At 56.2% G+C, this 27,119-nt stretch overlaps 2 protein-coding genes across 2 annotated transcripts; one reads left to right on the top strand and one right to left on the bottom strand.

Moving 5' to 3' along the window:
• The first annotated feature begins 1,179 nt into the window (after positions 1 to 1,179).
• On the top strand, positions 1,180 to 6,857 carry PAXX (PAXX non-homologous end joining factor). Its single transcript, XM_073314190.2, is given in 9 exon segments — positions 1,180 to 1,382; positions 3,052 to 3,112; positions 4,258 to 4,307; positions 4,409 to 4,599; positions 5,534 to 5,605; positions 6,296 to 6,389; positions 6,616 to 6,629; positions 6,632 to 6,754; positions 6,757 to 6,857. Coding segments are annotated over 9 exon segments (789 nt in total). The 5' UTR covers positions 1,180 to 1,284; the 3' UTR covers positions 6,843 to 6,857.
• A 2,020-nt stretch (positions 6,858 to 8,877) lies between these two features.
• Positions 8,878 to 25,328, bottom strand: CLIC3 (chloride intracellular channel 3). The gene is made up of 6 exons (XM_073314809.2): positions 25,293 to 25,328; positions 12,644 to 12,753; positions 11,781 to 11,906; positions 11,282 to 11,388; positions 10,338 to 10,513; positions 8,878 to 9,070 (listed from the first exon to the last, which is right to left on the bottom strand). Exons 1-6 carry the CDS (start codon positions 25,326 to 25,328, stop codon positions 8,909 to 8,911), a joined length of 717 nt encoding a protein of 238 aa, XP_073170910.2. The 3' UTR covers positions 8,878 to 8,908.
• Positions 25,329 to 27,119: the final 1,791 nt, after the last annotated feature.

The raw sequence follows: 27,119 nt of genomic DNA, 5'->3' as shown, positions 1-27,119 counted from the left end.
AGCTCATGCTCAAATAAATTGGTGAGTCTCTAAGGTGCCACAAGTCCTCCTTTTCTTTTTGCGAATACAGACTAACACGGCTGCTACTCTGAAACCTGTCAATGTATAAAGAGGAATCCAATATTTCCTGCTATAAAAGTCAACCTTCCCACTGAAAGCAGGAAAGAATTTTAGATCGCTGACAAAGAGAGCAAACAAAGGCCCCAATCCTGCAGTCGGAGCTGCACATCCACCAGATGCTTGTGCCCATGCAGAGTCAGGGATTAAATGATTTTCTCCCATGTGCCAGCTGTCAGATGTGTCTGTTGCCCTGTGCAGGTGAATTAGTGCTTGCTGGTGAGAAGGGAGAAGGCAGAGACCGGCAGGCCGCTTATCTTTTGAATGAGAAACTCCCATTTGGAACTAGTGATCCTGGTTTGTTTTGTTTCTGCACCTTGGTGGAGGGGCGGGGGGGGGGGGAGAAGGGGTGTGTGAATAGGATTGTGTGACCATTCCCCGCACCAGCAGGGAGAGATGAAATCTCCCCTGGGCACCCATGTATATCTGTTCATTCAGACAAAGATGAAATGGACGCCCTGCACCTTGGGTTGGCAGGTGCCCCCAGCATGTGCCAGGTGACTGGTGTTATGTTTCTCTTTGCACTGGTGGAAATAGCTTCACACGGCGCAGGCAGGAGAGAATCAGGACAGGAGCCTGTAACCTGAACAACAAGTGTCTTTCTTGTGTTACTAACAGTGTAACCCCCTGGGCAGAGTGTGGTGTGTCCCCGCTGGGCCCAGTCCCCGCAGCATGAGGCTGGGCCAGCTCCAGGCGCGGCTCTTTGGTTCAAGCTGGGACTCCGGAGGGATCAGACACGGGGGGAGGCAAAACATCGAAATCTCTCCCTGCGCCCTGCTGCCTGGCTCGCCTAGGCTCCCTGCGCCCTGGCTCTGCGCAGCCGGGCAGGTGCCCCACGCGGCATCTTGTCTCCTTGAAGCCAGCTGAGCTCCTGCTGGCTCAGATTAAGCACGTCCTGGCAAACCCTGGTTCAATCCAGAACGAAACCTGTTTCCATTCGGCACGAACAGCGGGAACCTGCCCGCGCCCCCTGGGGCCCGTAGCGCCCCCGGCCCGAGCCCCGGCCCGCCTGGCCGCGTCCCCTTTAAGCCGAGCGGGGAGGTGGAAAGAGACGCGCTCGCCCCTCCTCCCAGCCCGGCCCCTTCCTGCCCCAGCCTCTGGCCTGGGGAGCGGCCCCCAGCCCCGCTAGGGCCGAGCTGCCCGCGCCCTGGGTCCCCCACCCCAGGCATGGCCGAGCCGGCGGGGCCCTTTTACGCGCTGCGGCTCGGGGATCACCAGTATCTCTGCTACTGCGCCGCGCAGGAGAGCAGCGGCTTCAATATCTAGTAAGTGCGGGGCATTCACCGCCCCGCCCGCCCCAGGTACCCGGGGGGGCGCGAGGCTGCAGGGAGCCAGCACCCCCCCCCCCCCCCGGCAGGCCAAGGGGGTTAACGGGGCTCAGGCCCCTGCGATCGCATCCCAGCTCTGCGGGGGGGGGCTGTTTCCCTGCCTGCTGCAGGACCTGCCCCCCCCCCGCCCCAGCGCCTGGGGCAATTACCCCCCGCCCCGCCCCGCCGTGCGATCTCTGCCCGTGCGGTTTGCACGCACCGGGCCCCGTGAACCGCGGCTGCTCCGCCTCCCGGGGTGGGTAACCGGCTTCGAGGGGCCGAGGGGGGGCGGGGGTCCTGCTTCCTGCGGGGCTTGACCCGCAAACCCAGGGCCCGTGGCTGCGGCGTGGGCCCCTCTCCCGGCCGGGAGCCGGTGACTGCCCCCCGGCCGCAGCACGCCGGGTTCCCGGGGCTCCGCTTCCAAGCCGGGAAGGAGCCGCCTGGTTTCGGCGCGGGGCCGGGGGCTTCGGCTGCGGGCCTAGCTCGATCTCCGCCTGCAGCGTTTGCAGGTCCAGGGACGGCCCGGGCCGGGCTGATGCAAAGCCCCGTTTGCGGACGTGCCTCGGGCTTCCCCGCGTGAGTGGCGCCTCGGGTGGCCCCAGCCGATCAGGTTCTCCGCTATTTCCGCCGCCTTTTCTCCCTTTGGGGGGCTCCCTTGGGACAGTGGAGATGTGGGTCCGTCCGTGTCCGTTTCTCCCGCAAGGTCTCCTTGCACCCGTGGCAAATCGCGCAGGAGAAGAGTTTCTTTCCCGCTAAGAAACTAACCCGAGGTGGGAATCTCGGAATTGTCAGGTCTGTGTAAACTGGGTATCTAAATCTGTGCTCCCCTTTTTAAAACACGAATCCCAGGGCCCGGATCTCAGTTTTCCCTCCACCTAGCAGCGCAAAGGGAATCATTAAAGGGGACCTCACTTGCCTTTGGGCTTGATTTAGGGCCCCTTTGCACGGCGGGTGCCAGGGGTTTTTAAAGGGACCAGTGAGGAATGAGAATACAGCTCTCTTGATGTGAACTGTTCTGCTTTTTGTATTAAAGGGATGCCACCTCAAAAGTGCATTTCTGTCCGAATCTTCGACATGCAAGGCTCTCACCCACAGCTGTATCTGAAAGAGATTAGAGAAATAGCTTCTTTCTGTGTGTCCTACAGTTCTCAGAGTAGCAGCCGTGTTAGCCTGTATCCGCAAAAAGAACAGGAGGACTTGTGGCTGCGGGCCTAGCTCGATCTCCGCCTTAGAGACTAACAAATTTATTTGAGCATGAGCTTTCGTGAGCTACAGCTCACTTTGATGAATGGAGGGAAGCTTCAGTGAAGTGAGCTGGAGCTCACGGAAGCTTATGCTCAAATAAATTTGTTAGTCTCTAAGGTGCCACAAGTCCTCCTGTTCTTTCTACAGTTTTCTGGTTCCCTGGTATAGTCAGTTCCCAGCAGGTAAGTCACTTTCCCCTGTTTGGGCCGGTCTTCCCCAGGGTAAAAGGAGAGAGTAAAACAATTCTTAAACACAGGACACTGTGATTGTAAAAACCACAGCTGGCATGGGGCCCCAAACTACTTCAACCATTTTTTTTTTAAATGGGCTAGATGTCACCTTTATAAGGTCCCTTTAACTTCATCCCATCTTGTTTCCCCAGTGTAACCAATGCATCTGAGGTGTGGAGTACTGATTTCACCCTGGAGAAGCTGGAAGGACATGTAGGTAACAATTGTGCAGGTTCCAACCTTGGGAGGCTGATGCCAGTCACAATGCGTACCACGCACATCAAGTCAACTTAAAGGGGACCTGCAAATGTGGGGTGGCCCAGGGGGGTGTTAAACTTTATATATACATTTTAGGAGAGCAACGTTTTAAAAACATGGATTAAAAAGCAACAGTTTGGCTCATTTAAAAACATAAGCAGAGAAAATCAGGAAAAAATGATTGTACGAGAACCAATGTCTCTAATTATAACTTTCAGAGTTATAACTTTCCAAGCTGTTAGGAACAATAATTGATATTTATTGTGGCTGTAAAAGTTCACTTGGCAGAATTCAATTTTTATTTTTTATAATTTTGAGGGCTAATATCAATGTTAACTTTTAAAAAAAAATTAATATTTTCATGTATTTAAATTTTTACAGTTGTGGGAAATTAGTGTGGGTCAGACAATAATTAAATGACAGTTGATGTTGAGATTTAAAAAGTTAAAGCTTTATAACAATTAGAACACACATTGTCAGCATCACATGTCAAAATGTACAAAGTAAATGTCCTTCAATCAACTTCTAATAAGTTCTCGGTGACATATTTCTTTCTTTGCCTATCTCTAAGTTTTGATTATTATAAGTGAAAATTTTTCATCTGTTTGTGTGTGTATGTGCAGAAATCAGTGTTTTCTGATATCCATAAACATTAACTCTTTCCAAACCTATGTATAAGTACCTTAACAGGGGAGAAAAAAACAGGTACTGAAGTGCTCTGCAGTGTAATGGAGAAGGCACTACAAGAACCAGTGGCTGGAAATTAAACCAGACAAATTCAACTTAGAAACAAGGCCCTCATTTGTAGCAGTGCGGGTAGCTGTAACTACGTGCTCCATGTACCCCAGAGGGGTGCTTGCTCTCTGCAAGGTCATCCAGCTGTGAAATAGCTCAATGCCAGTCCATGACACTAGGGCCTGATTTGCCTTTGGCCTGCACCTCGTGTGGCTGCTTCCACCAGTAGAGAGTGGTTGTAAAATCAGAATGTGCTTTGCACCCGTGCTCGCTGGTGTAAGGGGCTGCACACGACGGAGCTGGATCAGGCCCCTCGTATCTGTCACTGGTGGCTAAGCCTTCCTCTGGGGCTCTCTCTCTTTCAGAAGGCCCAGAGTGGGATGTGTCCTTCTGAAGATTACAGCACAAAGTTCAGGTGAGCTCTAAGGTGAGATCTTCCGCCTGGGAACGAACAATCGGGGCTCGTTTTGGTGGGTCTGGAAACCCTTGTCTCACGCCAATCTCTTCCCTGCACAGAGAAGCCTTTGAGCACAGAGCTGCTGCCTTGACAGTACATGACAGCAAAGCCACCCTGCGGCTGAAGGAAGGTACCTGGAGCTTGACTTTTGACCTATTCAAGCTACCCTGCTCTGAAGCTAGGAACCAGTTGCAGGCATTGATGTTTGGCTTAGTGGGGTGTGTCAGCAGCCTGGAGAAACGTCTTGAAGGTACCGTGTGGACATTTTTTGGAGTCAGGGGAGGGGAACATTGATTTCAGCTGCCGTTATCTTGCCATCTGCTGCCCACCGCTGTAATTCAGGGCAGCCCCTCCTGGCTGGGCAAGGGCAGATTCCTCATTATGGCTCTCAGGGCATGTGGGAAGCTGGTGCTTGGAGGTGGCTGCACCTTGTCCACCTACAATGGAGGAAGATGTTTTACCTGCAACCTGCACTTGGAAAACCAAGCTGCGACTGGGCCAGCCTGTGTGTGGCGAGCACACTGGGGTACAGAGCCAACTTGGGGGGGGGTGCCGATGGGGTTGTGCTGCCCTCCTCTGAGTCTGGGGTAACTTGCATCCCCCCTTGCCTCTCCCACACACAGTCATGGAAGGGGGCCCAGCCCTCAGGGCTGTTGCTCTGCGGGGGTGCAGCAATTGGGAGTGAAAGGCTGGTGAGAAGCCATAGTTGGACTGGTTTCTAGCCGGAGCCTGCCAGGACCTCTGCTGGCTACAGAAGAGTAAAGGCCTGTGGCTGTTTGCGGGCTGTTGGGGCAGGTGGATGTGAGGAGACAGCCTAGAAAACCCAGTGGTGGCCGAGTGTGAATGTAACAGCCCAGCTGGAGATGACAGAGTGCAAACGGACCTTTTTGGCACAGCGGTCCCTGCCCTGGGAGTTTGATGGTGACCCACTGCAGGGTGCAGGGCAGGGTTATGGGGGAGGCACTAGAAGGAGAACGCTGCTCGGGGGGAGCATGGTATTTTCAAGTCCAGCTGTGCAAGCATCACTCTAAGCCCACGTGCACTTGGCTCTTCTCCCATTTGCTCTGCGCCTCCCCCCGGGTGGTGCTGACCGCTGCACGCAGCAGCTGGTCTGGGAGCACAGGGCTGTGTACGCTGCACCGGGGGCAAACCTTGACCAGACGTCGTCTGTCTCCTTCTCTTAGCTGCAGAGGATGCTGCTGCTTCATGCAGTCCAGAGAAGAACCTGCTCCAGAGCCAAAGGCTGTTGATCCCAGGTAGGGACGGGATGGTTGCCAGGGTTTTGCTGCCTTGCTTGCAGTTTGTCCCACATAAGGTTTCTTGCTGCTGGATCCATTCACTCTCCAGAACTCCCCTGTGCGCCACGGATTAAATGCACCCCCCCCATGTTAATGCAACGTTGGGGTTCACGGATAGTCACTGAAAGTCAGGGAATCGAGAAGTTCGCTTCCAATGGCGACAGTAACTCAGCCCTGGGGCATGTGGTGTGTCTGAGACCCTCCACCAATACCACATGCTGGCCAGCGTTGCTCTAGCATCCCTCCAGCTGGATTCACAGTGGAAACGTTGCCAAGCACTGAAACATCCTGCCCTTTCGTTGGCCTTTGCTCTTAAGCCAGTGCCACTCCAGCAAAGCTCACTAGGAGCGGGTCCCTCTCTAAACACCACCTTAAACCTGGAGCCTCTGCCGCTCAGTGGGGCAACCTGGCATGCGGCAACAGCAGCAAGGATGGAACTGGGACCCTTCTGCCCAAAAGCACCCACTTGGCATGGCCCCGGTGGCTTGCCGGTAATGGCTTTATAGAGGCTGCTAGCCACAGACAGACCCAGTGGGTTCTCTGTGGCTCCCAGGCTGAGTAAACGCAGCCTAATGTCCCCACACAAGGTTTCACCCTGGCCTGGCCTCAGCAGCACTTTGACCAGAGGCTCTCATCCTTTCTGAGCAGACCTGAGTCCCAGGAAGAACAGGGGAGGCGGCTCAGCCATGACAGCCAAGAGACGAGTCCCAGGAGAGTCTCTCATTAACCCGGGATTCAAAAGGTAATTCCTCCAGCATCTGCTCCTCTCCCAGCCTTTGAGCCGCAGCCCCGGGTCACTGCCCGCAGCCCAGTGACCTGCGATGGCCACCTGGAGCCAGCCTGGGCAGACTCGACCAGGACGGGTTTGTACGACGGCTGGCAGCTGCAGAGCTGCCAGTGTGGCCCTCTGAGTTTGCGTGTCCAAGCGCCATAGCCAGCGACTCAACCCCTTCCTCTGTTCTCTTTAGTGGGGCCAGGTGTCCGTCAGATGTATTGACCGGACGCCCAGAGTCCGGTTACCATGGCGGGGCAGGAGGCCCTGGGTCATCAACCTGCACCAGCTCCTTCTCAGCTGTGGCCACCTCCTTCCTACCTGCATCACAGGCAGGCAGACAGCGGGCTGCAGCTCCCGTCCCAGCCCCAGAGCAGAGGGAGCCCAGCTGGTGGAGGAGGAAGATGGAGAAGATTGAGCTAAAAGGGGTGGGGGGAGAGAGGAGCGAGTGGGGGGCAGGGCCTCGGGGACAGAGGTGGGATTTCAGAGGAAGAGGCTGGGCAAGGGATGGGGCCTTGGGGAAGAGTCAGGATTGGGGGGTGGAGGGTCTGGTTTTCAGAAATTAGAAAGTTGGCAACCCCAGTTCTCTTCCAGTAAGAAGGCACCTACCGGGGTGGATTTTGAAGACTCCTGACGCAGCCTGGACCCCTCTGATGTGCATCCCCTTAATGAAGCTTTTTAATGACCTGTGCAAACTGTGGTGGTTTACCGCCCTACCTAGGAGCTTCCAGCCTCCTGCCACGCACCATGTGTGAATGCTGAGAGCCTTGCCCGGCCCTGTGTTCAACCACATCGTGGGGAGTGGACGTGGCACTTGCAATCTGAGGGCCAGGAACCCTCCACTACAACCATGAGCCATGCAGCCATGGCAGGGAGCAGAACCTCCAACAGAGGCCATTGGCCTGAGCTCTGGGCAGAGTGGCTACCCTTCTCGAAACGCAGCCCAGGGGGTCAAGCCCATACCCCCCAGCTGCTCCCTTCAGGCCCCCGCTGCTGGCAGGCAGTCTCCCTCGCTCCGCACAAGGGGCTTGGCATGAATTACTGTTTTAATGACTTTTCACCAATGTGTTAACTCCACGCTGTGTGTCTGTAACTTATTCTAAATAAACCCATGACTCCAGCCTGCTTTCATTGTCTCTCCTGCAAAGATCCCACTCCGCACGCAGGGGACGTTTGTAGGGAGGCGCTGTCAAGGGTCGGGGTCTGAAGACTCTCCGCAGGGCTGTTGTAGAGGCAGGAGATGTATCTAGCGCCTTGCGGGTATCCCGTCCCCCTGTGGAAGAGTGGAGCTGGGGTGGGCGGGGGTGAGAATCTGCCCTCGAGCCCTGCCCCATCTCTGTAGCAGGCTGTGCATTCATGACAATTCATGACATCACCACCTGCTTGCTTTCCTATTTATTGATTTTAAATGCTCTGACATAATACAGGTAACCCCCTCCCCCCTAGCAGGTGGGGGAGACAAACTCATTCCCGGTTGGGAAGGAGGGTCCAGCTACTGGGCTGAGCAACTGCCAAAGGCGATTGCATGCTGGTAGCCAGGAGTCGCCAGCCCCTAGTCCAGCACTGGCAGCCCTACTGAGCCACACAGGGCTTCCCGGGCACTGCACAGCAATCCTGGGCTGATCTGCAAAGGCTGGGTGATGCCACATGGGTTCCCCACCACGGCTGCACCAGCCCAGCCCCACGCGATCGTCTCCTGGGGCGAGCGTCGGCTGCCTTTGCTGCTGTGGGTGCTCCGACCCCTGTCTCCCCGATAGCTTCTGGGGAGCTGCCTCAGCCTGGCCTGTTTCGCAGCTGGGCAGACCCGAGCCCGCGCTGGACACAAACTGCTGGGGCTGACATGGCCCCTCCAGCAGCATCGCTGCCGAGAGCATGGCTGAGCCTAGGGGCGGCTGCACCCCCTGGCGGGGGAGGATCATGCAACTTTCTCAGCCCCCACTGCTCTTCTCTGCCCCTCACCTCTGCCGGGCTCATCTGCCCTGCCCTGGGTGGCCCTCCACAGGCTGGGGCCACAGCCCGCGGCTGCCCTCTCTGCAGACGGTGGAGCAGGAGCTGAAAGGGGAATGTTAGCTGAGTTGCCAAGAGGAGGCTCTGGCAGCGAGGGTTGTGTGGGGGAAGGGGAGGAAAAGGTGCCAAATGAGGCCCCCCCGCCCCCCAATAAGTACAGGAAGGGGAGGGGGACTGGGTTTGAGGAGCCAGGGGGTCCGGTCCTGTCCTGTGTTCTGCTGCAGAGTCCTGACTGGCGAAGGGGGTGCGGCTACCTCTGCCCCACAGGAGTCCAGGCTGGCCGAGCCCCCAGGCTGCTGAGCCCAGGGGCGGTGAGAAGGGCAGTGGCTCCAGTTCCCTCAACCCTTGTCTGATGTTCATGGGCGGCAAGGCAGAGAGATGGAGGAGGACCGGGCCAGGCAGGGCAGCGCCAGGCCTCTCTCCAGCACTGGCAGCGGGCGCAGGGCAGCGCCAGGCTGAGCAGAGGCAGCATCGGGCTCTGGCTACTTGAGCGGCCTCACCACAGTGCGATAGGCCTGCACGATCTCCTCGCTCTTGGGGCAGCTGTATTTGAACTCCTTGGCCTCGCCGGCACTGTCCAGGTAGCGCCAGACCCCACGCAGCTCCTGGGGGATCCCCAGCTGCCGGTAGTGTTTGCACACGATCTGGGGACAGAGGTGGGGTGAATGGAGAGAGTGTCCCAATGGACAAATCCTCCTCCGGTCCCAGGCTGGCCCTGCACCCCCTCACCTGCCCCACAAGGCCCTGCACCTCCCCTCAGCTAACCTGCTCAGCTCTGGGCTGGCTCTGTGCCCCCCCTCGGCTAACCCCCCTTGCCTGCCCCACGGTTAACCTGCCCAGCTCTGGGCTGCCCCCCTCCCTTGACTAACCTGCCCAGCTCCAGGTTAGTCCTGCGCCCCCTTGGCTAACCCACCCTGCCTGGCCCCACTGCTAACCCACCCAAAGTTGGGCTGGCCCAATGCTCCCTAGACTAACCCACCCTGCCTTCCCCCACAGCTAACCTGCCTGGCCTGGGACAGACCCCCGCGCCCCCCTGGCTAATCCACCCAGCTCTGCTCTGACCCCATGCCCCCTTGGCTAACCTACTCTGCCTGCCCCCACAGCTAATCTGCCCAGCTCTGGACTGGCCCTATAGCTAACCCACCTTGCCTGCCCCTACAGCTAACCAGCTCAGCCTGGAACTACCCCTCATCCAACCCACCTGGCCCTGGAAGCCCCCATGACCCCACAGCTAACCCACCCTCCCCATAGCAACTCCTCGCAGGCTTGAATAACGCACGCTGTGCCAGAGGACAGAGCTGCCTGGCTCCTGGGCTCTGGTCTGCGATCCGCTCCCGTGTCCGAGAAACTCATTTAGGCAAGGTGGGGCCTGGTGCACAGGTAAGGGGGCCGAATGGTGGGTGGTGGGCCATCACAGATTGGGGGGGTGAAGGGGATGTTCTAGATCGCAGGGGGAAGAGTGGGGGAGTGTGGGTAGGCGGTGACTAGGGAGGCCGTAGAGGTAGAGGATGATGGGGGGGAGCTGGTGGTAGATGGGGGGGGGCATACGGGTGGAGGTTGGTGGGGAGGGCTGTCAGTGGCTGGGGAGCCATATGGGAGGGAGATGGTGGGGTGGCTGGGGGCCCATATGGGTGGGGGCTGGTGGGTGGACTGGCGGTGGGTGGGGGGCTGTATGGGTGGGGGCTGGTAGGCAGGCTGGTGGTGTCCGTACATGGTGGTGGCTGTGGGGTGCCCACAGGGGTAGGGGGTGGTTGGTGGGGTGGTGGGGGGCTGGCAGAATCTGTACCCCTGGCAGTGCCTGTGGGGGGCCCACAAGGGTAGGGGGTAGTGGCTGGGGGGGTCGTATGGATTGGAGATGGTGGGGGAGCTGGCGGTGGCTGTGGGGGTCCCACCCGGGGCACCCATACTCACATGGACAATGTTAAGTTTGGGCAGCAGGCTGCAGTCGGCCAGTGTCAGCTGATCGCCGTCCAGGAGCCTCCTCTGGGAGACGGTGAGGCTGGGGTCCCGGGCGAGCTCGTACTCCAGGGGGGTGCTCAGGTACCTGTCCAGCTTCAGGAGGGCCTTCAGCAGGTTCTTCTGTAGCACTGCGGGTGGAGGGCGGAGAGTCGCTGTACAGCGGGCACCTGCCCTGGGCCGGTGCTGGGGTCCTCAAGTGACGCGGCACTGTGGGCACCCCTCACCCCCGTGCGGAGAGGAACCTGGGGGCTCCCGAGGCATTTGCACGCTGGGGGTGGTGGCATTTCCTGCGGGGTGGCGCCGGACTGCCAGCCTCCCTAGTCACCCCCAGAATGGGGCAGCACCGGAGTAACCCCCCCTCCACACACACACACACCAGGGCAGTAAGGCCCCCGGCTCTCCCCACCCCTAGGTTTCTATCGGGGCTGGGCAGAGCAGCAGATGGTTGGATGCACCAGGGCATAAACCCCCTCCGGCCTCTTGGGGGAGCCCCTCCAGGGCAGAATCGACCGGTGTTGGTGGGGGAATGGAGAGCCCCTCCGGAGCCAGCCCTTCACCCCCACAGTCCGTGCCATGACAAGGGCCAGCAGCAGAGGGGGGGCTGGACTGGAGAGCCAGGCCGTGGCCTTGCTCAGCTGCAAGGGGGTCAGGGGAGGCTGCTGGGTGAGTGTGGCCCCTCGCCCCGTCCTGTCCCATCTGCTCACAGGATCCCACTGGATTCCAGGATCCCAGCAAGGGGTGCAGCAGCGAGTTCGTGCAGTGCCGTGGGGGAGCACTGGGGGGGGGGGAGGGTGAGCAGGCCAAGAGCTTTGGTGGTGGCCGCAGTGTTACCCCCTTGTGGCTGCATGTGGACACACACACACCCTGCCCGTCCCTCGGTGAGCCAAGTCCCTCACCCTCGTCCTGGGCCGGCAGCGAGTTCTTGATGAACACGGAGAACTTGTGGAAGATGTCGTTCCCGGCCGTGGTGGACTCCTTGTACCGGGGAACCAGGCTGGGGAAGCTGCAGGAGGCAAAGGGAGGGAGTGAGAGGGGGCTGTGGTGGGGCTGGGGGCTCAGACCGTGCCCCTCTGCCCTGGGCACCAGAACTCAGTGCGATGCCCTGAGAACCGACCCTCCTCCCCTCCTCTCCATCCTGCTCCATCTCCTCTGTCACTCCATTCCCCTCCCGCATCCATGGTTTCCCCACATCCTCCCCCATTGGTCCCACCTGTGCCCCCTTGACCCTCACACCCTGCCTGGCCCCGAGTCCCCAGCCCACCTTGCCTCCCATCACCGCAGGGGCTCCTCTCCCCGCTCTGGATTGATGCCCCCAGCCCCTCTCCCATGGGGCCAATCTCTTGCTGTGCCCACATGGGACGCTCAACTCTCGGGGGAGGGGCTGACCCCACTCACTTTGGGGGGCCCAGGGTCTCCTCCAGGAACTCCTCGATCTTGTTGGTGTCAGTTTTGGGCTCCCCATTATACAGCAGCACGGGCAGCTGGGCTCCTGGGGCAAAATCCTTCAGCACATCCGGGGCCCTGCAGGGGGGAGGGCAGAGGCTCTCGGTGACCCCAGGGCATTGCCACAGGGCTGGCGCGGGCAGAGGGCAGCAGGTGCCGGTCACCCTCCTCCTGGCTGCAGAGGGCAGTGATACAATGGCTTCAGGCTGCCCCGATGCCGGCTATTGGCCAGCGCTGCCTGTCCCGGCCTCCCAAGGGCTGAGCGCCCGCGACTGCTGCACCCTGCGTGGTGATTGCCCTCCAACCGGCCGACTGCGCGGGGCTCTGCCGTGGGAAGGGGCTGCCTAGGAGGAGCCCTGGCCGTGGGAAGCGGCTGCCCTCAGGGCTCTGACAGACGGATTCTCCCCCCCTTGGCACTGGTAGTAGGGTGGGGGTTGCAGCGTTGTCCCACCAGACAGCGGCCAGGGCCACCTTCCCAGCCCCTCAGTGCTGCCACCAGGCTTTGCTCCGTGAGCGCGCTGGGGATGATTGCAGCAGGAGCCTCCTGCCCCCCCGCCCCCCCCCCCCGGCAATTCTTTGTGCTCTCCAGTCTTGTGGTCTGTGCGGCGCCTCCACCCGGATGCCGGGGCTGTTTGGAACAGTCAGGGAGCTGGCAGCCACAGCGCTGGGTGTGAGTCAGCCAGGCAGACGCACTGCCAGAGGAAAGGGGGAGTTGGGGGCCTGGCAGGGGGCTCGATGGGAAAACCATGCAGGTGGGTGGGGTAGCGTCCTGGGGCCATGCTGACCATAGTCCATGGTTCCCACTGTGTCCTTACCTCTTCATATCCACTGTGGTCAGAGTAAAGGGGATCCCCTTGAGCAGCAGAACCATGAAGAGGCGCTGGCAGAAGGGGCAGTGCCCGATGCTCTCCCCATCATCGCTTGCCTTGGGAGACAAGAACGACGCTTAGTGAGCTGAAAACCAGGAAGCGCTGCCATCCCAGTGACCCTGAACAGCATTGCCACTGCTCACCAGGAGGCGCCATGCTCATGCTTCAGGGCCAACCTCCATGGCTGGCTGAGATCAGGAAGGATTTTCCCTGATGGTACAGTACTGCACAAGTTGGATTTCATGCTGAGTCTCTCCTTGCCTTATTTTCTCCCATCTATATAATGGGGGTTATGATTAGAGAGGGGCCTGTGCCCCAAAACCAGGCTGTCTGGATCTGTGATTTTTTTCTTTGGATCCATCTCTTTGTGACACTCCTTGATCCGGATCCAGTGGGTGGGGGTTTGGGGAGAACCGAGAGGTGCATCAACCAGTCACAGCTTGTAAAGTGCTGGGGGATGTAAATGTCTATTCCTCTGGCGTGGCCATTGGGATGGTATCAGTCCCCCCATTATACAGATGGGGAAAATGAGTCACTATGTGGCAGTGACTCCGTCTAGAAGAGACAATGACTCAGTGGCCAGTCCCATAATAGAACCCTCCAGGTATCCCCCCTCCCCAAAGCAAAAATAGTTGACTACCAAGTTTCATCCTTTTCCCAACAGGTAGAAAATTCTCCTATTTCTAAAATAACCTCCCCCAAGCCGTGGAGGGAGGCAAGCTGGGCTTGGTTATGAACGGCCCCTTCTGGTACTTTTAGACCCAACAGTTGGTTACATTTGTGTATTAAACATGGGATTTTACTGTCTTCACATGTCTTCACGGCCCATATTTTAAAATATCAATGATAAGGGGCAATTTCTGGCACTGAACTGATGCTTTGCAGCCGAGGATGCCAAATGCCACTGGGTTCAGTTCTCTGGCTTTGCACCCTGTGCCTTGATTCACACCTGTGGGGGAGTGTGAACCACTAGTATATGACACAAGTGAGTAGACAAAGGGCAGAGCAGGCATTCCTCAGGCCCAACGAACTGCTCTCTATTAACGCAGGAGAGCCAGCAAGGCCACAGGCCGGCAGCGAGGGGGAAGGCGACTATCTCCCAGCACTGGCTGAGCGGAGGGAAATTGGAGACAGGAACAAACAGCAGGAAGGCTAGAAAATACTTTTGGGCCCAGATCTTTGGCTGGTGTAACATGGTGAGGCTGCAGGAAGCTGGTGTAAATCACCATCGCTCCAGTCTAGTCATTTACATCTGCCCATTTGCACCAGGGAAGGATCTGGCCCTTGATTCTTGAAGTCCGTTGTTCTCATGACGACCCCAAACCATGAGCAACTTTCCACTCCGCTCGCTGGCAATGTGACTACAACCATCATGCCCAAAGATCAAAATACTTCCCGAAACCAGCAGAGAGCACAAAAGGACTGCTCGACAAAACCACCAAGGGAGAGATCCATCGTTAGCTACACCGAGCAATGACCTCCATCCCTCCAGGAGACCCCCCACCGCCAGCAGCACAGATAAAAAATAAAGGAGAGTTTAGCTGCATTCAGCAAGGGAAGGAGGCCGGTGGAGATGGTATCCCACTCAAATTTCTTCATCAACTAGGCTCCAAGGGACTCCATTGGCTGGCGAAATGACACCAAAACGTTGGAATCCGGATGAATCCCAAAAGCCTGTCTGGAGGGGATAGTAATTGCCATACTCAAACCAGGCAAGCCAACCGATGACCCGGGAAGCTATAGGCCGATATCACTCCTGTGTATGACCTACAAACTCCCGGAACATATCATCCCCTGGAGAATCAGTCTTCTCGTCGAGTCAGTGATCCCCGAAGAACAAGAGGGATTGTGGCCTAAACGCAGTTGCTGCGCCCAAGTTTTGGCCCTTGTAACACACATCGAGGCCAGATTCCAGAAGAAAACCAAGACCGGTGCAGCCTTTGCAGACCTGTCATTGGCCTACGACAGGGTCTGGATGAAAGGCCTGATGCTGAAGCTTGCAAGGGTCATCCCTTGTCTCAAAACACTGTGCCTGCTATGGACGATGCTGAACGGGAGGCGGCTACGTGTCCATTTGGGTGACAAAGTCAGCTCGCCCCAGCTCCTCAACAACGGGCTGCCACAAGGCTCAGTACTTGCGCCGATGCCTTCCAATGTCTACACAAGCAACATGCTGCCAACCGAGTAATGTAAATTTTCATATGCGGTTGACCTTGCCCTGGCAATGCAAGCAGCCACCTTCAAGTCATCGAGTGCACCTTGAATGGGACCTAAAAACCAGGAAGGAATATCTCCGGAAATTGAGGCTCAAGCCAACTGCCCACAAACCAGCAGTCACTGCATCCCATCGTGACAACAGGAATGCTAAGCGCACCCTGAAATGACCTTCTTCAGCACCAATGGCCACATGACCCCACTCTGACTTGTCTTGGAGTGAAGCTGGATTGCACACTGACTTTCCAGGATCACCTGGAGAAGGCAGCTGCTAAGATGAAGACAAGGGTCAACCTGGTCCAGAAACTGGCAGGCACAAGCTGGGGAGCATCAGCATCAGTGCTATGGATCACAGTGTTGGCCCTTGTGTACTCCAAAGCCGAGTATTTTGCACCAGAAGTAGCCACACTCGACTTGTTGATGTCCAACTGACCCAGCAATGTGGTGCACCTCTGGAACCCTCAAGTCGATCCCAGCACCCTGGCTGCCCGTGCTGCCAGATGTCGCTCCCCCACCCATTTGCCACGATGCCGCAACCCTCCGGGAAGTCCAGCAAATCGAGAAAAGCGAACGTCTCTCCATCCACCAGGACCTCAGCAATCTCCCTCAGCACCTCTTGAAGTCATGCAGGCCCTTCTGGACTCACGTGCTTAATCTTAGACAATGTGACTTCAGCCCGATGAAGCTTGGAAAGCCAAATGAAGTTCACATGACATCACAAATACCCTGTGAAAGACCTGACACAGAAGATCCCTGGCTTTGATCTTCCATGAAGGTTACAAGCAACCCTAAACCACATCTGCACAAACCATGGCAAATGCGGCTACTTGCAGCACAAAGGGAAAATTCAAAACTCTGCAGCGTGCGACCGTGGTCATCCAGAAGAGACCCTGGAACATATAATGACTCAGTGCCCGATTCACGGAAATGAAGGAGGCATCAGGGTGATACACTCCTCTACTCCTGACACAATTATCTGGCTTAACCCTCCGAGTGTGGTTGTTGCTCTCATCAGCCATAGGAAGAAGATGACCAGGCGTATTGTTAATCCCCCAGGGTACAAGGGAGGCTTTGTTTAACCAATGCTATCCCTTTAGATTTGTGGGTGGGTTTTGTGCCCCTGACCTTGAGGGACCAGTTGCACCAGCTGGAACTGGACTTGAACTGGCAGCAGCAAGGCTAATGTCCCTCCACACAGTCCCAAGGCTCTCAAAAGGACAGACCACAAGCAACTGCTGCTTCCGTGGACAAAACGGCTGCGTCTTGGCTGGTGGGGCAGAGAAAGGAAAGCGAGGGACCGGCGGCAAAGTGTGTCTGCCCCCAGTGACATATCAAAGGAAAGGCCTGAGCAATCCTGATGAATATCACTTCACAGCGCTTCGGGCTCCCCTCAGGGTCTTGGCACAGCTCCCCTTTCGATTTTTACCTGAATTGTGGGCGTTGGTATGCAGCCTCTGATTTATAGCACTGAAACCACCTGCTGGGTGGGGCTGCTGGATTACTAAGGATCTGGGCTAGACTTTGACCTCAGTTACAGTAAATCTAGAGTAGCTTTTACAGTTTTTACAAGCTTTTACAGCTTTTACTCCAACGAGATGTTTTTCCGCTGGAAAATATCGAATTATTGCAAGCGAAACGTTTCGTGGCGACCGGCCCATTTCGAGGCAAGGTTTGTTTAGCAAGAAGATGCTTTTAAAAAGCCCTTTGCCCCTTTTTGGAATGGAACCGTTTGTATCATTTTCAGCTTTTCAGAAATGGCCATGCAAAGCCACTTCAGAACAGAAACGCCAAGTCAAAATCGGAAGGAAACATTTTGATTTTAGCAAAATGAAACTTTTCAATGGACCCCAGAATGAACATTGGGGGGAATTTCACGTCACAGTGAAACGATCTGGCTTCGTTCCATTTCCAACGGGGACAAAAAAAGCCGAAATCCCGAATTGTCCTGTGAAATGACAAACCCCGTCCCCACGCAGCGCCACGCAAATCTCCGTCGCCTTGTGCCAACGTTTACAGGGGTGCCTGGGGTGTGTGAAATGCTCCCACTGTGGGTGTGTTATACCCTTCTGCACTAGTGTAAGTGATGACAGGTGGGGAATGGGGCCCAGGGGACGTACCTCGGTGTAACAGATCAGAACCTGTCCCCTTGCCATAAAGCACAAGGCCCAGCTTGCTGTGTCATACACCCAGGCTCCTTGCCCTCTTCTATTGCTAGGGGTGGGCAGGGCACTGTGGGTTACTGGAATGAAGGGCGCAGCTGGTTGCAGCGAAGCGGATTTCTTAGAAGCTACTTCCCATGCACTGTCCCCTCAACAACGGGCTGAGCTGAGCCTTGCCCCAGTGGAATCAGCCTTGTGGAATCCAACCTCCAGCTAAGGTCAGACACAAGAAGAAAGACCGGTGCAGCCAAGGTCCCTGACTACAAGCCCCATCTTACGCCCACCCCCATGGCCCTGCCTGCTCTCACTAGTCTGTCCCCTCCCACCGCCCCTTCACAGGGCGTAGGGCCATGCAGAAAGGGTCAGGGTTTGGCTCAGGCCCAGCTCTGTGACACTGCTGTTCCTCTTCCCCCCCCCGGCCATGTCAGCCTTTCCTGAGAGCCCCCTTGTGACAGCTGCCCACGTTCGCCCAGATGGGGGCTGTCAGACTAGTGGCAAAGTCCTGTTCTGTGGGAGGCCCGAGTGCTCGCTTCACTCTGGGGCACAGAACTGTGCCCGGGTGCCCTCTGCAGGCCGGGGCCCGGGAGTCACGGCCCTGCCTGGATCCTGCCCCACCTCTGTGCAATTCCCCGCTGTGGCGGTGCACAGAACTGGGCCAAAGGGGAATGAATCAGACCCTGGTTGAATTGTCTCCTCTCCCCAAGCGGGGCAGAGCTGCCCCTGAGCCTACAGCCGCGCTCCCAGGAGACCTGGGCTGGCTCATGGAGGAGCACTGCTCTAAGCTGCCGGCCCTACGGCCCTGCGCAGTGCTGTTCCTTGGGGCAGCTTGGCCTTCCCCTGCCAGCCACTTACGGAAGCAGCAGTGAAAGGAGGTGGCCTGCTGCTCCCATGGCAGAGCAGGTGAGGTCTAGGGACTCGGAAGTTGGGCATGCATTTCCCCAGAGCACTGCGAATAAGAGCCTAGCCTCTGCCAGCCTGGTCCGTCTCCTGGTCCCAGGGCCGTACTCTGGTGACCAAGGGCCTCATGCTCTGTCCTCGTCTGGGAAGGCAGGGCTGGTTCTGTGAGTGCGGTGCAGGATCTCGGGGAAAGGCACTACAGTGACTCCAGCTTGCTCCCCACCACGAGTGGCTTGCAGAGTTGGGGGGGCTGAGCCCCTAACACCCCAGTCTGGTGCGCTGGAGCTTCCAATAACCCTTCTCTGGAGCAGAGACCCTGTGGATCCTTCCAGCCACCAAGACAAGCTAGCTGCCACGGCCGGGAAAGGCCCCAGGCCAGCAGATGCCGGCATTTCCTGGCACAGCCGTGGGTGATGCAGGCAGGTCAATAATCCCCAAGGCACAGACAGTTTCATGACAAAGTTTATTCTAAGCGGACGTGCCCTTCTCTCTAGTCACAGGGTGGATGCTGTGGGCTGGTTACATCTGGTCTGGTCCATCTGGTGAGTCGGACATTGGTCTGTACAGTTACACCCAAGTTAGCAGCAGTGAAAAACAAGCTCCATTGCACAGAATACATGTTCTTGCAGACACAGACTCTAGAGAGGGCAAAACTGATTGGGTCTTTGAGTACAAAGGCTAGACCCAGCTATATGATCCAGTGGCTGTTAGAGCCAGCAGTTTCCACTGTGTTGAATGGGGTTGAAATCAGGCCTGTGATCTACTCGAGAATGCGTCAGCTCTTGAATTGAGGGTCATAGTTTCCAAGGCCAGAAGGGATCACTGGGATTGTTTAGTCTGACCTCCCAGGTATAACACAGGCCAGAGACCTGCCCCAAAATAAGTCTTGGAGCAAATCTTTTAGAAAAACACCCAGTCTTGATTTTAAAATTGCCAGTGATGGAGAATTCACCATGACTCTTGGGAAATTGTCCCAACGGTTAATTACTCTCACTATTAAAATTGTATGCCTTATTTCTAGTCCGAATCTTGCTGGCTTCAATGTCCAGCCATTGGCTTGGGTTAGACCTTTCTCTGTTAGATTGAAAAGCCCAGTATTAAATATTTGTTCCCTGTGTAGGTACTTATAGACTGTGATCAAGTCACTTCTTCACCTTCTCTTTTGTTAACTAAATAGATTGAGCTCCTTCTATCTTTCACTATAAGGCAGGTTTTCTGATCCTTTAATTATTGTTGTGGCTCTTCTCTGACCCCTCTTCATCAAGCTCCTTCCTGAATTGTGGACACCAGAACTGGACACAGGATTCCAGCAATGGTTGCACCAGTGCTGAGCAGAGGTAAAATAACCTCTCTACTCCTGCTCGAGATTCACCTGTTTATGCATCTTTTTGAGAGACTCCACTGAGCTTAGCCAAAGGATCCCATAGCATATTTCATGGACCATTACACGAGATGTTTGCACTTGCATGTGATCCATGCTCATGGTCTATGCTGCATGAGTTGCTGGTGAGTTATGGCTCATATGAGGCATTAATACTGTACATGTCTGTAAGTGGCAAGAAGAAATATGCGCGTGAGCAAGGGCTTTTTGGAGCTGGCTGCTCCCCTAGTGGAGGGGCCTGTGTGAGGATAAAACGTAGAAATGAATGAATTCTGTACATTGATTTTATCCTTTTATATTGACACCTCTCTAGCAAATCTGCAAATCAATCAAACATTTGTCTGGAGAGTATTAATACCTCAAGTCAAATCTGAAACCTAATTGCCAACCTAAGAATGGCACATGGCCCAGATGTCAACTCCTACCAGTCTAGGAGGAGTCCAAGTGCAAACATCAGTCAAGAGTGCTCAAATTATAGATCTACATAATGGACATAAAGACGCACATTCATGTCCTATCTCACCCGTCTAGAGCGCCTGCCATGGGAGGCTCTCAAAGTGCTTTACCCATCTGTGGGGCTGGCCACAAACCACATAATACATTAAGGGGTGGGCGTGTTTGTTACAAAATGTTACTAGGAGTGGGTGGGTCTTAAAAAATCACCAAAAAAATGTTACCTAATTTATGGATAGCCCCTTATTAAATCAAAACTCATGACTACCCTGTGGGAAGTAGGTGTTTATTACTAGTCCCTATTTTATGGATGGGGAAACTGAGGCACACAGCTGCTGTGACTTGCCCAAGGTGACACAGCGCTCAGTAGCAGAACCAGTAGACCCAGATCCTGACTTCCAGTCTTGTTTGAGGATCACTGGATGATTCTACTGCCCCATCCAAACACCAACCCCTCTCCACTGCAATCCACACAGCAGCTCTTCACGCTCAAAGACACAAATACTGACGAACAAACATGTATTGCCCAAATTCCAGCAGAGCTAAGTGGAGTCTGCCAGCCACAAATCCCCACGGCAGTTACCACTGGGTGCAGAATTCTTCTTCATGTCCTGCCCTAAACTGCGGCGCAGCATTGCCACAAACTGTTCCACCCCAGCGGCGGCTGCATAGATGAAGTCTGTGAAACACGTCTGGAGCCTCCTGGATGAATGGCGCTGTAGAGGACATCTGCTTGCTTGAGGGTTTGCCAGAGGTAAGGGGTTGGGCAGGGTGCACTTTGCTCTCCACGCCCGTCCAGGTAACCAGTTGGGGATGTTGTGCTCATTATCTTGGCAGGGTGTCAGCCAGAAACCAGGGGTTTGTCTTTTGCTGCAGCCAGCTTGGCAGCAGGAAATCAGTCGGTTGCTTTGCTCCTGCAAATGCCCCTGAGGCTTGGGCCGTGGTGCAGGGCATTCTGCCCCAGGCAGGCCACAGCAACACGCACCCAGCCGCTCCAGAGACTGGGGCTGGGCTCCTGGCAGGATGAGCCGTGGCTGTCATTGACTGACGCCCGGCAAGGGGCCAGTGATCTGCTCCTCAGCCTTTCGTCAGCCCCTTCCCATCAACCGGCAATAGGGCAGGGGCTGCAGGATTTCCAGGGTGTGCTGGAGACATGGGTGGGGACAGCGGGGGAGGGAAATGGGGGGGGAGGTTCTTCAGGATCCCTGTTCCCCTCCCCAGGGGTGCTGTGGCCACTCCAAGCACTGGCAGGACACGGGAGGGATGGCGCGTCAACCTGCTCTGTCCCCACCACGCTGCGTGTGCTGCCTCGGCCCTGCTTCCACCCTGGCTGGCCTGGGGCCTCAGCCCCACCCCCAAGCAGGCCTGGGTATAGGGATGGGCATGTGTGCTCTCTCGACATAGGGCTACTGGAACTCGACATAGGGCTACTCGACACACGGCTCCTTGGCAGCAGCCATCGGGCATAGGCAGCCCCTCAGTGGGACTCTGCGGCTGGGGCAAAGAGGTTGATCACTAGAACGCCCGCTGCCCATGCTGACTAGGGCCATCAACCTGACCCATGGGCAGCCAGCAGCAGTTCCAGGGCAGGGAGCCCTGAGTCAGCCTAGGTCAGAGCTCTGTACAGCTCCATCGCTGCAGGGATCGGTTTCTGAACAGGGCTCCAGCTCCTTCCCAGACTGGCGCCACATGGAGCCCTTCACTTACGGCCTTGTAGCCGGGGGGTGCCAGGAGCTCTGCACTCTCCAGTCCCCACAGGGTCAGATGGGAGCAGTGGCTGTGCCAGGAGCACGTGGGCACAAGCATCTCTGCCCCCTGACCTGTATGCCAGGTATGGGGCTGAAGGGCCTGGCACAGAAAAGTGTTTCCCATGGTGAACGTGCCCCTGCATGAGCCCACAGGAGGCTTCAGCGGAACCCCGCTGAGCGGATACAGGAGGGGCCCGGTCTCAGAGAGGTCAAGCCAGGGGAGCCCATGCCCTCTGTGTGCCCTGGGGCCACCAAAGCAGCTCTCTTGGAACCACGGGATAGAGGGGCTTGGGGATGGCGCAGGGGCTGGGGGGATGGCCAGGGGAGCCATGAGTAACCAGGGGGTGCCAGGCTGGTATCCCGGGACAGGAGCCTGGAGCCTGCTGCTACAGCCTGGCTGTCTTGAGCCAAGGGGGTGTATGAAGTCAGCTGGCTTCTTTGCACATGACGGGGCTGGGTGGGATCAACCCCCAGGGGATCTCGAGTTCCCTCCTCCGCAAAGGAGGCTGTTTTGCTGGCTCTGAGGAGCAGCCAGTGTCCCAGGGTGTGTGTGATCCATACAGGCACCAACAGGCCCTGGGCAGCTGAACGCCCTCCTCCCCTGCAATGTGCTGCGAAAATGCTTGCGCACAAGGCAGGCAGCTGCGGTAATTGGGTGCAATGGGCCAGGGAGCGAGTGGCTGGGCTGGGCGGATGGAACCTCAGCTGTGGAGACACCCAGTGGCGGCTGGCCTAGGCAGGGGGAGCAGAGCTTGGTAGGGGGCAGCGTATGAGAAGGCGGGGGCTGGGGGGAGAAGCAGGGCAGACGGGTTCTGTGCTCTGAGGCTGCACAGGAGGGACTGGCTGATGAGTTTGTCCGAGTGCGTCTCCCTTCCCAGCCCCTCGGCCCCCTTCGCTCACTGGCACTTCTCCCTCCCCCATGCCAGACTTCTCCACAGCTTGGCCTGGTGCCCCTCTACACAGCCCTGCCCCACACCCCAACCCCTGCTCCCCCAGGCTCCTGCACAGACCTGCTCCCAGTCCGAGAGTGCTGAAGGAATTGGTGGCTGTGATTGCAGAGCCATTGGCCATTATCTTTGAAAACTCCTGGCGAACCGGGGAAGTCCCGGACGACTGGAAAAAGGCTAATGTAGTGCCAATCTTTAAAAAAGGGAAGAAGGAGGATCCTGGGAACTACAGGCCAGTCAGCCTCACCTCAGTCCCTGGAAAAATCATGGAGCAGGTCCTCAAGGAATCAATCCTGAAGCACTTGCATGAGAGGAAAGTGATCAGGAACAGCCAGCATGGATTCACCAAGGGAAGGTCATGCCTGACTAATCTAATCGCCTTTTATGATGAGATTACTGGTTCTGTGGATGAAGGGAAAGCAGTGGATGTATTGTTTCTTGACTTTAGCAAAGCTTTTGACACGGTCTCCCACAGTATTCTTGTCAGCAAGTTAAGGAAGTATGGGCTGGATGAATGCACTATAAAGTGGGTAGAAAGCTGGCTAGATTGTCGGGCTCAACGGGTAGTGATCAATGGCTCCATGTCTAGTTGGCAGCCGGTATCAAGTGGAGTGCCCCAAGGGTCGGTCCTGGGGCCGGTTTTGTTCAATATCTTCATAAATGATCTGGAGGATGGTGTGGATTGCACTCTCAGCAAATTTGCGGATGATACTAAACTGGGAGGAGTGGTAGATACGCTGGAGGGGAGGGATAGGATACAGAAGGACCTAGACAAATTGGAGGATTGGGCCAAAAGAAATCTGATGAGGTTCAATAAGGATAAGTGCAGGGTCCTGCACTTAGGACGGAAGAACCCAATGCACTGCTACAGACTAGGGACCGAATGGCTAGGCAGCAGTTCTGTGGAAAAGGCCCTAAGGGTGACAGTGGACGAGAAGCTGGATATGAGTCAGCAGTGTGCCCTTGTTGCCAAGAAGGCCAATGGCATTTTGGGATGTATAAGTAGGGGCATAGCGAGCAGATCGAGGGACGTGATCGTTCCCCTCTATTCGACATTGGTGAGGCCTCATCTGGAGTACTGTGTCCAGTTTTGGGCCCCACACTACAAGAAGGATGTGGATAAATTGGAGAGAGTCCAGCGAAGGGCAACAAAAATGATTAGGGGTCTGGAACACATGACTTATGAGGAGAGGCTGAGGGAGCTGGGATTGTTTAGCCTGCAGAAGAGAAGAATGAGGGGGGATTTGATAGCTGCTTTCAACTACCTGAAAGGGGGTTCCAAAGAGGATGGCTCTAGACTGTTCTCAATGGTAGCAGATGACAGAACGAGGAGTAATGGTCTCAAGTTGCAGTGGGGAGGTTTAGGTTGGATATTAGGAAAAACTTTTTCACTGAGAGGATGGTGAAACACTGGAATGCGTTACCTAGGGAGGTGGTAGAATCTCCTTCCTTAGAGGTTTTTAAGGTCAGGCTTGACAAAGCCCTGGCTGGGATGATTTAACTGGGAATTGGTCCTGCTTTGAGCAGGGGGTTGGACTAGATGACCTCCTGGGGTCCCTTCCAACCCTGATATTCTATGATTCTGTGAAATGATCCCCAGCAACGGCTGCAAGCTGAATGTGCTTCTGGGGCATGATGGGGGGGACATACAGAGGAATGGGGGAGCAGTGGTACCTTGCAGGCTGTGTATGGGGTACCATGGGTGGGAGAGATGCAGGATCTGGGGGAGGCGAGGCACATCTGTGTTAGGCAGACAGTACATGACACTGAGTGTGACCCCTGGGACTAGCTGCCAACATTGCTCAATTCAAGAAGGCAGTCCTGCAATCCCGCCGACACAAGAAACCAGGGGTAACACCAGCTGAACGGAGCCTCATTCCCATTAACTTCCAATGCCCTTCCGGACTGCTTATATCCACCCGCACCCCCACTGCACTGGGGCATACGGCCAGCCACGATGCACCCCCCATCCCACCCCCATTGCTAGAGCTGGTCAAAATTTTTCAATCAAAACTTTTTTTAAGCAACAAATGCAGATTTGGTGACACCAGACTATTTCATGTCAATCCCATCAAATTGTTTTGTTTAAAAACAAACAAACTCCAAACCCACAAAAAATCCCCCCCAAAATATCAAAACGTTTCAATTTTTTGATTCAAAATAACTTTATTTTGAAATTTTGTTTTTGAAAAATTTAAAACCATTAAAATGCTCAAAATCGAAACCAACCATTTGGGTCTGACCTGACCCCCCCTCTTTTTTTTTGATTTGCCAAAACTTTAGTTTCCATTTTAGCCCCAAGTGACCTTTTTCTTTACATTGCCAACCCCGGCTCGGGACAGATCGATGGGGACCTGTTCAAAAGCATCTCTGGTCCACTTTCAGAATGGCTGTACGTGCCCAAGACCCAGGGATTTCAGCTCCCACGTGACCAAGTCCTGTCTGAAAATATTCTCCAGAGTCTTTCTAGGCACGCTGCTCTCTGGCGCGATGGCCAAGCCTATGGCAGGTGTTGTGCCCTCCGGAAGGAGAAGGCCCATGCTACGGCACAGAGCCCGAGGGTGATTTTCGTGCAGTTACAGCGGGACTGTCCTGCCAGCCTGCACCTTCCCACACTGGGTCTCGGCTCCAAGATCATTCCCAGCCCCCCCTTCACTGTATGAATCGATAGTAACAAGTGACTCTCTCTAGTTCAGTGATGTGCTGTGCACAAATCCAACCAGCATTTACTACAGCATCCCCCTCGCCAGCCCCTGCTCCTAGTTCCAATGGGAGCTGGGCAGCTGCACCCCTCACCTTGACGAAGAGCTGGAGTTTGGAGCTCTCGGCCATCCTTTGCCGGCTGCTCTGGACTGGCAGGAGTTGCTCTGAGTACACTCGCTCAGGCAGGCCGTCTTTATACAGCCCCGTCAGGCACTGCCCCGCCTTTTCCTGAGCTCCTCCAAGTGCATTCCTCTCTGGGGAGAGTGCAGCACCCTGGGCCGGGGGTTGGTTTCCTCCCCGTTCTGGTGCACAGAAACTAACCCACTGCACCTGGTAGCTATTTCCAGAGAGATCAATGGAGAGAATTCCTGGGACCCTCTTCCGAGTGTCCGATGGCCACACGGCAACACCATGCCCGCATCACGCAGCAGCCGTCGGACAACGCAGCTGCCGTATTCACTACCAACTTGTGCAACCGACCATGGGTCGTGTATTTCATAGACCCTCCAACCCCAAGTGCTTCCCAGCCAGGGAGGGCACACAACAGGGAGGGGACCGAAGAGGCCTAGGTGTGGGAGAAGGGAACTGTTTGGGCAGAGCCGAGTATTCTAATAGCATGAGTCAGGCCTCCCGAAATCATGAGTTTGACTTTAAAAAAATCACGAGATTTTAGAAGAGAATCGGCGCTGGGTGTGTTTGCGCTTCTCTCTGCAGCCATGAGGGCAAGAAACGGCCTTTCTTCGAGAACAGGCATTGCCATTTTCCCCTGATTTGTGATGTGTATTACTGCTCTGTGGGCAGATCCTCATGGCCACCTGAGACCCCAGGAGTCAGTGGGGCTCTGGCTAGGCTCAGCGGTTGCCGGAAGAGAGCAGCTTGCAGGATCAGGCCGTAGTGGGTTTCCCCTGCTGGCTGAGTGGGCAGTCAGGGTCTGGACCTGTTGTCAGCTCTTTTTCCTGGCTCAGTGACTAGAGCTCATGTTGCCCATGTCCCTTTATCAGTGAGACTGGGCAGAGGGGCGGGAGCAGGGCAGGGTAGAGACAGGGCAGATCTGGGAGGCTGGCTGCAGCAACAGGGCAGCGTGGAGCCGACATGATGGAGGCTGGGTGGTGGGTTAGCTGGAGGACGGTGGGGGCAGGCGATGCTGGGAGCTGAGCTGAGGGGCAATGTCCTGCAGCAGCTGGAGTCAGGGGGAGCTGAGACGTGAGGGGGCCTGGAGCAGGGCAAGCGGAGGCTGATGGGGCTGAGGGTGGCAGTGGAGATGGAATGAGGCAGCATGTGGCCAGGGGATTGGGTGGGGGCGCGGACCCCTGTGCTTCACATCTGCCCTGCCCAGCTAATCGTGGCTCTGGCCCTGCCAGCCCTGGCACCTGGGGCACTCCTGCGAGTGGCACTGCTCCCCTGCAGAGCTAAGCAGGGGCTGAGCAATGGGGCTAGGAGAGAACACTCACAGGTCCGTGATGCTGGCTAAATTGGGGGTCACAGCAGGGAGGCTGGCTAGGGGACGGGCATGCAGTGCTGTTCACTCTCCTTTGCACCCCTTGTAGTGTGCCATGTTCCCATCCCCCCTGAGCGCCCCAGCTGTATCTCATGGGGATTAACAAGCAGCCTCCTTCCCCAGGTTGCCCTGCAGGGGCTGGGACCCTGGTAACATACTCCACCATGAGCTCTTGGGTGCAGTGTAGGTTACAACAGCCGGGGGGTCTGTGGCTGGGTTGGGGAGTACAGAAAATTCCCCCACCCCTGGAGTAACTCTAACAGCATATGGGGCTTGCTCCTCTGGTCATGTGACACTCAGGGCTGGGATAGCAAGGGGCTGTGGGTCAGAACTGAGGGGCCTCAGAAGAGCGTGAAGGGAGCCCAGGGCTGGAATAGCAGAGTTGGGATTGAGGGTCATCGGCAGAACAGGGTGGGACAGCA

The sequence above is a fragment of the Lepidochelys kempii genome, chromosome 16, assembly GCF_965140285.1.
Source record: "Lepidochelys kempii isolate rLepKem1 chromosome 16, rLepKem1.hap1, whole genome shotgun sequence".
Taxonomy (NCBI): domain Eukaryota; kingdom Metazoa; phylum Chordata; order Testudines; family Cheloniidae; genus Lepidochelys; species Lepidochelys kempii.
This window is presented reverse-complemented; position numbering and strand designations above follow the sequence as displayed.